This window comes from Salvelinus alpinus, chromosome 13 (assembly GCF_045679555.1).
Source record: "Salvelinus alpinus chromosome 13, SLU_Salpinus.1, whole genome shotgun sequence".
Classification (NCBI taxonomy): domain Eukaryota; kingdom Metazoa; phylum Chordata; class Actinopteri; order Salmoniformes; family Salmonidae; genus Salvelinus; species Salvelinus alpinus.
The window spans coordinates 41,809,765-41,821,323 of record NC_092098.1 but is presented as its reverse complement, the minus strand read 5'-3'; the positions used below and the strand labels follow the sequence as shown (position 1 = coordinate 41,821,323).

At 42.6% G+C, this 11,559-nt stretch overlaps 1 protein-coding gene across 5 annotated transcripts in view; it reads right to left on the bottom strand.

Moving 5' to 3' along the window:
* Positions 1 to 286: 286 nt before the first annotated feature.
* The window catches only part of LOC139537711 (protein Aster-B-like), a 123,341-nt gene continuing 112,068 nt past the window's right edge, over positions 287 to 11,559 (bottom strand). For 4 of the 5 annotated variants that reach the window (XM_071339331.1, XM_071339335.1, XM_071339334.1 and 1 more), the window contains 12 exons: positions 11,347 to 11,462; positions 11,071 to 11,230; positions 10,041 to 10,230; positions 9,653 to 9,799; positions 9,220 to 9,344; positions 8,684 to 8,826; positions 8,232 to 8,335; positions 7,349 to 7,558; positions 6,879 to 6,987; positions 5,702 to 5,809; positions 5,383 to 5,503; positions 287 to 5,030 (listed from right to left, as the gene is read on the bottom strand). In XM_071339331.1, coding sequence (XP_071195432.1) covers positions 4,941 to 5,030; positions 5,383 to 5,503; positions 5,702 to 5,809; positions 6,879 to 6,987; positions 7,349 to 7,558; positions 8,232 to 8,335; positions 8,684 to 8,826; positions 9,220 to 9,344; positions 9,653 to 9,799; positions 10,041 to 10,230; positions 11,071 to 11,230; positions 11,347 to 11,462 — 1,623 coding nt within the window. In that variant the 3' untranslated portion in view covers positions 287 to 4,940. The remainder of the gene's footprint in view (positions 5,031 to 5,382; positions 5,504 to 5,701; positions 5,810 to 6,878; positions 6,988 to 7,348; positions 7,559 to 8,231; positions 8,336 to 8,683; positions 8,827 to 9,219; positions 9,345 to 9,652; positions 9,800 to 10,040; positions 10,231 to 11,070; positions 11,231 to 11,346; positions 11,463 to 11,559) is intronic. The other variant, XM_071339332.1, reaches the window with a different exon arrangement.

The window sequence follows — 11,559 nt, the reverse complement described above, 5'->3', positions numbered from 1 at the left end:
GGAACAATGATTAACAGCTGACATTCGAAATGCCTCCTCTCACTTATTTAATAGGGCTATAAAATGCATGTCTCATTTACAAATGTCTTAGTAACATGGCAGCATCATTATTAGATTAAATGACATGAATGAAACTAGTGACAATAAATGAATTGAATGAATGACCAAATGTAGCACTGACACAATTGGAAGCAATGTGAACATTGCTCAAGCGGGTACTGAAGAATCCCCCATTGAAAAAATATCACAGTTCATTGGTATGGACAGAAACAGACAGCTGCTGGGATGAGTCAGACAGAAAATACATATTTTTTTATTACTTTATTTCATTCCCTCCATCTCTCCTCCACAAACCGATAGAATCTTTTTTTCTTTCAAAGTTTTTCCCAAAACCACGGCCAGCGCAGAAGGGTTTCACTAGTCTGTGTACACAAACTATACACAACAAATACAGACAATATATTGTATTTCTAACACAGGTTGGTGGCACCTTAGAGAGGACAGGCTCACGGTAATGGCTGGAGCGAAATCAATGGAATGGTATCATACATGGTTTCCATGTGTTTGATACCATTCCATTTGCTCCGTTCCAGCAATTATTATGAGCCGTCCTCCCCTCAGCAGAATATTTCAGTCATATATCGGAGATCAGAAAGTATTAAAAAAAACATCTGGTATTGATACAGAGGATATAATACCACAGTGTTTGAGATGGAAAAAGTTCTGAAGAAATTGCACCTGTCTGAGGTGTGTGTGTGTAATGAAGTGAAGGGTTTGAAAGAATTGGAGGTCAGGCTTCTTTGCCTGGCTACACAAACACCTTGCTCCGGCCAAACGTTACGCCACTCCCACGGACGATAGTTTCATCCCCGCAATGAGTCTGGATCTGAGTATCTCCCTGACGATTTCTAGAATGCAAACACATTCTAAATGTTCTGATTGGTCCCAGAAACGGACAGGTTGGGCCAGAGCCAGAACACACAAGGGTAAAGCAGCGTTTTGAAAATAATCTGATTGGTTAGACATGATGCGATCGCTGATTACTGTTTGGTACAACACCCCTCATTTTGACGTAACCACAAACGACTTCAACGATGGAAGTCTCAGACTGAAGTATGTAGCGAACACAGAGCAGTGGAATAATTCAGTTTGAGTCGTCAGGAAACAACCACAAACACAAGCTCTAAAATACATCCTTTCAATTAGCTATTTATGTCTCATACTCAGTATAGCACATTCTCTATATTCTGCAAATTGTTAAGAATTGATTTAGAATGTTCTACAATTAGGCAACCATGAACAGGTCTGTGCCTTTGTGAGCATTCAAATGAGTAAAGCTTTCAGTTTCAGGTTTTTGAAGAACACTACTCTTTGGGTGCAATATATTTTGTTTGTTTTCTCAGACACTCAAACATGCTTGCTGACCATTCTATTGAAAAACACTCTTCAAGCTTTCAACTACCAATATATTAGATTCATGTAGTTTGAACAGAGTACATTTTTCTGGGCCATTTGAGGCATTCCTGCAATATAAAGCACCCATGCATAGAACACATCAGATTGTGAATGAAATCAAATAGGACAGGAAGCAAGCATGCATTCACTATCGAGGGGTCCACAAGGGTCTCTAAGTTTTTCAGAAACCCTAACGAAGGCAGCTTGCTGTCAAAATGTTAGTCAATTCATGAAATACATGTATTGCATAAGATTAATAGTGTTTTCTTTAAGGGTTACCAAGTCATTTGGAAGAGATTACTATTACCTCAGAATACCTTGCTATTCCTCCCAAATACTCTTTTAATTGCACATCGTCCCACATTGGTTGACCGCTTTCTACTCCTCTTCTAAGGGCCACAATGTCAACAGAAATGATTGCCATGGTGAGATACAGGCAAACAATGTAAAGTACAGTACAGGTCATTGTAATCTCATCATGGGCCCTTTCTCTCAAGAATAAATCTGCCCTGAATTGTCACGTTGTCATTGTTCAAATTGGGCAATTTGACATGAACTAGGTCAAATGGCCATTTTAGGAACATTAAACCATGTCATAGCGCAAGGGAGTCGGGTATAATCATTCTGCAATAACGTAAATTACTTGCAATCAAAAATTTGTATGAAATGCTACCGACTGTATCAATCCATATTGTTTTTTTTCTTCTTTCAGATGAAACCCTCCTCTTTTTGGAATGTACGTGAGTTGTACCCATCCCCTCTCTGTGCAATGCTAATGAGTCCAGGGTCGTATTCATTAGTGCACACCACAGCAAAATGTTTTGCAACTGAAAACAAAAATGAGTTTCTTATTTGACAAATTCAGGTAGGTCTCTCCCTGTTTTGGCTCGTTTGCTTCCTACTGAATACAACCCATGTCTAAAGCATTGTATCCCAATGCATAACATTGTTCAATTCTGACATTCTTTTGGCTCAAATGTTATTTCTGCACACCGTGAACTGTATGCCTGCATCCCAATCCCTCAAACACACCAGTTAGTGGCTGAATCAACTTTTGAACAAGGCTTTGTTTGTTTCCAAAGTCATCATAAGAATCCTAGAGAGTCAATGATGAATACATGGGTGGCAGGCAAATATGGACGCATATAGCTGTCAAAATTCAATTTGAAAATAAAATTTATTTTGATAGCTATATGCTTCCATAGACAGATGGGGGAGATACTAAACAGACAGTTTCGGCAGCAGTAGAAATCATTAGACAAAATCGTTAGACACAAACAAAGTGGGAATGGTTGATCGCGTCAACTTGACACATCCAATATGCCAGAATATAGCCCATGGCAGACATTTTTGGGACGACACAAAGGACTACAGAAGGTCAGACCCGAGTTCAAATACATTTTGAAATTTTTCAAATACTTTGAGTGTTTGCATTAGCCTGCCTAGAATACCAAATGGTTGGGGTTTGCAGTTTTAGGACTTTTCTATTGGTCCATAAAGCCAGGCAAGCTCAAACAAGCAAAGCTGAAATATTTTTTATGATTTCGAATGGTATTTGAATACAGGTCTGCAGAGGGTGAATACTGATAATTTCCCCAAACGTTTGTTTTACATTTTTCATATACACTGTACATAAATAAATCAATAAATATCTGAATTGTACAATATACACTTCTTTTTTTCCAGCTTCAAGCATATTTTTCAATGAGGAATTTCACAGTTTTAATCATCAAATACATCGTTGTAATCGCCGTTCTTCAGTTCGGCTGCAGTATCCCTTTGTAAACATCTCTACGAAAAAAATACCCTCCCTAAAATACTGTCTACTCCTTCTCTGGTTAAAAGCTGAACACTTTAAAGTTCATAGAGTGACAGAGTATAACATCCACATTATCATAACACTGATCCTTATGCTCTCTGTCTGTCTGACATTATTTAGGCTGGTAACAAATACTGGGGGGAAAACATGAATGATCTATGTAGCGCAGGTAGAGACACATTCAAGCTCCATTGCATGTGTAAAATCACTTAGGGAACATACCAAGGCCTATACAGTACACTCTGAGTACATTCTATTCAAGCCAAGGACAGGACAGCCACAGATGAATTGATACAACACAAAGTGGCCAAATAAAAGATGACAAGAATACTGCCCAAATTGAAAAAACATACATGTTAGCATAAAAGTTAACACATAAATCTTGGCAACATTGAATAGGTGTATCCATAACCTAAAACAAATCATCCTGAAGGATAAGGTTGGAGACATGTTTGGATAAAACCTAAGCACAACGTTGAGATAACGTTTAGCGTTGGCTAGGGCAAAGAATGCCCTGTTTATGGAAGAGGGTTGCATCATCAAAACATACTGTGTACCTCTGCAAAAGCAGACTGCTTTCTCATCCATATATGGTAACAACCAGTTAACCAATACATTCTCACTGCTGCTAACAGCTATAGCTAGCTCCCCTGTCCACAAATCACATCAAAAGGGGTAGGGCTACTCTACACGCAGTAGAGAACATGCCTTAGAAAACGACAAACACATAAACACATAAACACAAAGCCATGGCACAAGCTCTCAGGGAAACCTGCCCTGATACACCACGGAAGCCTGGTAAAAGTGTGCCCTGACTGCAATTGAATTCGACAAAAAAATAAATACGTAATTATATTTTCATTTATAATATACTTTGATTCTTTGTGGTTCTATCCTAGAAATTATGGATTGTATTGAAACACTGCATGCTGATTATGTTTCTGGTACGGTCGTAACCTGTTCCCAGAGTCCAAAGGTCTGTTAAAAAAAAAGGATACTGCAGCTCCACAACTTTGTCCAAGAGTTCCTAAAAAGGCTATGGACTAACCCCTTACCCAGTCTGAGACAGAGTACGCAGAGGTTTCAATACACATCTCCACCAGGAAAGCATTTTTTTTCTTCAGACGGAGACAAGAAACTGCATGCTTTCACCAGCCCTCCACGCCATCCCTTCTATGTCCGTACGTGGCCCCCAAAAACAAAAAACTTTACAGTACGACATTCTCGGAAAACAAGGTGATAAAAAGTTCAGAGTTCAGGCCAAGGTGGGTCACGGCACAGTTAGTGCTATCCGGGATCCTTGGGACGTTCCCACCCTAATCCCTAACATTAACCCCTAACGCTAACCGTCGCAATAAACTTTACCGAACCTTAACCCTTACCTTAAACAATTTCAAACTTAAACTTCAATGGGGTAGGGACGTCCCAAGGATCCCGGGATAACAAGGACCATCACTGCTGTCTTTTCACATGATGCAACGATGGCTGCCATCCCACTCCGGCCCTGATGGTGATTCGGTCACTTCATGCCAGAAGTTGGGCAGTGGGAGAGTGGTCCTGTCCACCTTGCAATAGAACATCCTTCTGTTCTTTGCCCAAGAGTTCCCATGAATGGTTGGTTAGATATTGCACATAATGTCCCGGCTGGTGGCCTTGGGATTGTTTCTCAGTGATATCGACTCCCCTTTTCCTCCGATTCCGAGTTAAAGTCCTTTAAACCCATTCCCTTCTGCAGGTTTAGTAACGAGTCCTTCATCTGTAGAGGGATAAAGGAAACATTTCAACTTCACAAGCTCGACTTCAAACCTTTTTGCGAAAATCATGCATTTTTTATCATTATTATTATTATTTTTTTTTTTAAATCATGCATTGAAGTCAATAGGAAGTATATGCAATGTCAAAGATTTTTAGCATTCGTAAATCAAGTTGATTCCTAAATTCACATCACATTGAATACACATTGCATGCCGTCACAATGAATACAGTACTGCATGTGTGTTTGAACAACCATCTATGACACACACACATTCTCAAATGGTAAAGTTTGTGAATGAACAACTGGTCAGTTATGCGAAGGTCATCAGTATTCTACTGATTGGCTGTCTCACCTCATCCAGCAACATCACAGACGACTTGATGATCTCCTTCCACTTCTGGAGCTCGTCGTCATGGTAACGCTGCTGCGACTCCAGGAGCTGGGCCCACTCCAGCTGGGTCTGGGGCAGTTTACTGAGAGAAGGGGGAGAGAGAGAGAGAAACACACACAAACACTGTTTTTAATCTGTAATATGTCTTGTAAATTACTGTCATATTGTGGAGTGACACTTTAATAAATGTTCTAAACTCTAAAACTGACTAACATACAATTCCCAAGTCATTCCACAGGGCTGGTATCGAATTGGGTTGTAGTGTATTTGTGTGAAGTACCTTTCTTGTGGTCGTATGCCATGCCATGAGGTGAGACTCTGTGTGGTGTACTCCAGCATCCACAGCTTATAGAACAGCATCATGTTCAGAAACACCAGCAATACTAGACTGTAGAGAGAGAGAGTAAACAGAGAGAGTAGACAGAGAGAGAGAGCGTGAAGACAGAGAGCGAGAGAGTAAACAGTGAGAGAGAGATGTAGAGAAGAGAGAAAGAGGTAGAGTAGAGAGAGATATTTAGAGTAAAGAGAGAGGTAGAGATGACATAAATCTATGTTAGACTAAGGATAGCAGGATTCCCCTGGAATGTGCATGCCTTCAACTACTGCAAAGGAAGGATATGTTAACACTCTTGTCTAGTGTATGTATGGGGTGAACCAAGTCCATCAAACACAAACACATATGAAATCAACATGGTGTTATGAGAAATGTTGAATACCTTATACAGATCCTATAGGATGCATGAATGGAGACAGGGAAAGAGAGAGAGAGAGAGAGAGAGGACAATTACACACACCACCAGACAAGAAGACAGTGTTTTCTGCTTTAGAGTAGTAGGAGGGGGAAACGGAAAATATATTTGATTATCAATGTTTGGTTTCAGTACGCCTAGAATGTGGAAACGCATGGAGCGTCACAATGTTAAAATGTTATCACAACTTGAGACACCTCGTCAGTATTTGGATTTTTTAAAATTATTATTATTATTTTTTTAACAAGTGTTACTGTAGTTAGCTGAAGAGTGTAGAAGCAGTAACAGTTAATTAGCAAGAGCACCACCCTTTGCTAGCAAATACGACGGTCTTCAAAAGGTGTCTCCATTAATGTTAACCTTTTGACATTCTCCACTTTAGTACACCAAGAACAAGAAGTGTTGAAGTGGACAGATTTAAATCAGATGAGCTACCACAGGCAACTTTGACACATAAATGACACCCAAAACATTCAACATCAACTGAGAAAAGTAGAGACCAGAGATATCTATGGGACCTTCAATGGATAGTTCTCCACCCATAGAATTAGAGTTACCAGAATGGACATCTGAGGGGCTTTGGCCCTTCTAGTAATTCTATTTCTATGGTTGTATCTCTCAGTAAACACATGAAAGAGAATCTCAAACAACCAGCCGTGGTATTGCCGTGGTGACAGCCCCCGAGGGTGGCGGTGGAAGGATACTCACACAAAGCTGATGATGAGGAGTAGCTTGGAGACGCTGTAGAGCGCTAGGCCCCCTGGGACATGGTCCGGGATGTGTCTGGTCTGAGTGGAACCTGCAGGAAGACAGGCGACTATTTTGGATCAATACAAAAAGCCACGCAATACCTAATGCTTTATTCCTGCCCTAATCAAACATTACAGTTGCAGGTAATAAAAGTTTTTGTTTTTCACAACCCTGATACAGTACAGGTTTTTGTGATGACTATCGCTATGAAAAGCTACAGCGCAGTGTTACACAAACATTGTGGCAATTGTTGTTCCATTGTGCCAGGAAAACGCAAATCACAAGCATCTTAAGAATTTGAATATTATTTGAACCCAGGTCTGATTGAAAACTCATTAGCAATTGAGCACAGCTGCTCATGAGGCTTAAGGGTGTCCTAAAATGTACACCATACTCTGAGTCAAACAGTCATCAGCAGTCAGTCTGACCTGCCACTTGTTTGATGCGATGGTGGTGGGTGACCTCCTCCTCGTCCTCGGGGGTGGTGACGGGGCTAAGGGCCTCGTCCATGTGGGGGGGCCGCAGGTGGACCAAGGGCCGTTTCCGCCGCCTCAACGCCCCTGCCCGTAGAGCCCTGGCCCTGGGGGACTGTCTGTGGGGCTCAACCAGGACCACCTCCACTTTACTCAGCTCCAGCTCTGGAAAGAGTTAAAGGAAAGGGTTTATGCTTATTTCACAAGCTGTATAACAGTTTCTCTCAAATGGCACCCTATTCTCTAGACAGTGTACTACTTTTGATCAGGGAAAGAGAATCTCTGGTCAAAAGTAGTGCACTATATAGGGAAAGGAGTGCCATTAGGGATGCAACCAGTATGATACTGTATGGTATTCAGAAGCTGGGTCCTAAATCATGGAGAGATTCAATAGCCAGGGTGCCAGTATTTTCTGCTATTTACTTCTTTGTTGTGAGTTGTTGGCAAGGCAACTACAAAAGGACCCACTTAAGTAGAAACAGACCAGCATGCAAACTAGAGGTTTAAGCAAAGTAAATGACTTCATTCTTTGAGTTAAATATTTACTTCAATAATTTATCCTGGTGATTAAGCAGTATCTAAAGAGTACTCATTCTAGTTTCTCAAGTGAGAAAACAGTTGATTTAAATGTTTTAAGAAAGACAAATCCCTAGCCTCTCACCAACATCTTGATCTCGCGAGCTTACATTCTGTTTTGCTCAACGGATTCTTGATGACGTGAAGTGAAACGAGAGCACAGCTGGCAGGATGGTGGATCAGGCTAACAAATAATAGGCTCCAAGAATGACCCCAGGCTCCATATCATTCATATTCTAGATTAAACTATAGTCCAACTGACCTAAGTGTCTGAAGTACTCGTCCAGGCCGCTCCAGAAGTTCCTCTCGATGAAGCCCTTGACCAGCCCCCACGGCTGTTTCTTGTAGCGCAACTCTGTGGATACCCTGCAGGACACACGCACACACATAATTCAGCCATCATTACACCTGCTTGGTCAACCTTAAATTTGACTTATTCTTTTAATACATTTTGAATACATTTCACCCAAGGAGTCAAGTACTGCATTATCAAGGTTGTGTTCAGTAGGGAGAAAACATTTTTAAACAGAGTGAAATGGAGAAGTACTACCTAAACATGTCCAATCAGAACACTTCTTATTGTCTTCCGTTGTAAAGCGTTTTGCTACAGTGTGCCCCACTGAACACAACCCTGGTTGGAATTTTAACAGCAAATTTTAACAGAGTGGAGCACCCCATCTCCAATCATAGGAAGAATAGAGAGAAATCTCTCACCTTAGCCGACACTTCTTCCTGGCCACCCTGGTGAGCACGTAGCGGTTTAGAGTGTAGAAGTAGTCATGGTAGGGGACATCATGTGCTATCACCTCGGCATCTATGATGTAGCACTCGCTCTCCTGGCTGGCCTTGTACAGCGTCTAAATCACACAAATATGGAATAGTTGTGTTGACAAAAAAAAGGCCTTTTCTGGCAATTGGAAGGCTGCAAATTACTTTCAGCCATTTGTCATCTGAAAATGAATGTGGTGGTTTTCTATACGTTTTAGTACCTTCTATAAATAATCAATAATAAAACTATTGCTATAAGCATTCATAGTATTCTTTATAAGCATTCATAACAACCCGTGGCTCCCAAAAGCAGCCTGTAAATACATTCATAACCGTAATAGCATTCATAATGCATTACACACAGGTGATCATAACAGTGACTGTAGTTACGTTATGTCAAACGCAAACAAAGCATGAAAACAAACTATGTAGAACATTTAAAACCTCTATGACCTGCATTGCTACTGGGAGGCTCCACTCACCTGAGTCTCAGTGACGGTGGCGGTCTTGGGGGCCAAGGGGTTGGTGAGGGAGACGGTGTACATGATCTCTCTGGTCTGGTTGCCTGCCTCGTCTTTCTCTTTCTTCCAAGGGTGATAGACTATGTCTAGACGAAGAGTGAAGACAGAAAGGTCAGCCCTTACTCCTTTAACAGTTGCCCAGGTTTTAGTCTGACACACATTGAATTCTTTCAAAATGCATCCTTCCTGCCTTCCTTCAATTCTGATCTGTGAGTTATTAGATAAGCAAAAGCAAGGTGTCCACTTTACCAATCCAGCCATGTCAGATAAGGATTTACCTCAAGGGAGGAAGGAGAGAAAAACTGATCAAGGATCAGGTCACCCCCTGTCCTTGTGTGTAATCTTAATCATTAAGATCTAAAAGGTAAAACTGGTCCGGGTACTGTGGTCTCACCTGAAAAGCGTCTCTGCTCTAGGAAGTCCCTCATAAAGGTGGACTCGGTGAAGAGGATGTCGTACATCTTGTCAACGCTGAACTCGTACACCTCGTTCATGTACTGCTTCCCATTCAGGTCTTCATGAAAGGCCTGCACCTCCCCTGCTGCACACACACAGAGGAAGGAGAGCAAGTGTGTGTGTGTGTGTGTGTGTGTGTGTGTGTGTGTGTGTGTGTGTGTGTGTGTGTGTGTGTGTGTGTGTGTGTGTGTGTGAAAGGATGTGTTTTAATATACAGGAATAGGACAGTGACAGAGTGTGTGTGAGTGAGTGAATGAGTCGTCGTGTATGCACGCATGTGTGCAAGTGCAAGTGAGTGCGCTTGTGCATGTTTAAGAGACCCAAACCTTCGTCGTGCGTCTCAGAGGAGTCGCTGAGCTCAGTAGGGAGGTCCTCATTGTCGTTGAAGTCCAGCGAGGGCGAGGGGGCGGGACTGCTGTGACCACTGCTCCGGTTGTCCAACCCCGGCAACTGGAGGGTCAGGAGTTCGCCATCAGGGAGACACAGGGGGAAATCGTCCACGGCGGCCAAATCAAACTACAGAGGAAGAGGGGGTCATGAGCGAAGGGTCAAGTCAAACCATAATCACAGATCATTACCCTACCTACTGCCTACATACTTGTAAAACTGAAAGCTCAGCAAGGGATAATATGTAAGTCGCTCTGGATAAGAGCGTCTGCTAAATGACTTAAATGTAAATGTAAATGGTTGAAATGCCACTGGTGTGATCTTGGGAGGGCCCTGCATGGGCATGAATTTTAAGCTTGAGCCCTACCCATGCATGCAACATTCAGGCCCTACCCTACTCAGGCCCTTCCTTTGTTAGTATCCATTAGCTGCTGGTCTCTGTCCCTCACTCCCAGGGCTGCTCCCGCTCTTCTGCTAGTCTATGTGTGAGTATCCATAGCAACGGCTCCACCTTGGGGTGCTCAGGAGATGTGAACGAGAGCAGTTAGCTGTTAGCTAGTTACATTTCATTACTCTAATCTCAGACAAAATTCAAGGAACGTTATTCTTTTCTGTGAAATAATCTCTCCTCTCGACTTAGACAATGTTATGGTCTTATATTTGACGAGTTTGAAGTTGATCTTAGTCAGGTCTGACTGTACTGCACAGCAGAGCACAAGCAAATGGCTCAGCTTTAAAAAGTTTGAGATCAATTTAGTGATAACTGAGCCCTGCCCGTATCCTAGATATTGATGTAAAAACAGGCCCTATCCAGCCCTAACCCAATGTATAGTGTTGGGGCTCGTCATGCTTGGGTAGCAGAGTCTGAGGTGGGCTAGCTGACTAAGTTGCTGACTCTAGAACACTCTATAATGTTTTGTCTGTAGGTGATGCAAAGCAAGAATTGGTCTAATATCTAGTGGTACTCACGGGAAGGAGAGGGTCGATGATGCCCGGGCAGGGCAGGACGTTGTCGGGGAAGACTCTGCGGGACAACAGGGGGCTGGTGTCGCCCTTGACGTCTGGCATCTTGGCGAGCGTGGTGGCGTCATTGGTGTCGTTCTCCTCCACGGGCAGCTCCTCGCAATACCTAAAACACGGGAAGCGCAACAGCTGTAGGTCAACGTTATCAGCACGGGGAACGGTGCCAGCGCTTTACCCATGGTCACCGGGGATGGTGTGTGTGACTATGGGGTCAAAACTCACCCCATGGTGTTGAAGTCATCGTCTGGCGGCACGTAGTCCTCATCGTCGCTGGTCAGACCCAGCTCATTGCCATAACACTGATGGACAAAGTGCCACAACTCTTTGGGACACAAAGGCTGATAGATAGAAAGAGAGAGCGAGCAAGCAAGGAGAGCGGGAGGGAGAAAGTAGAGGGAGAGAGGAGATAGATGAAAGAGGGAGGAGAGAGAGAGA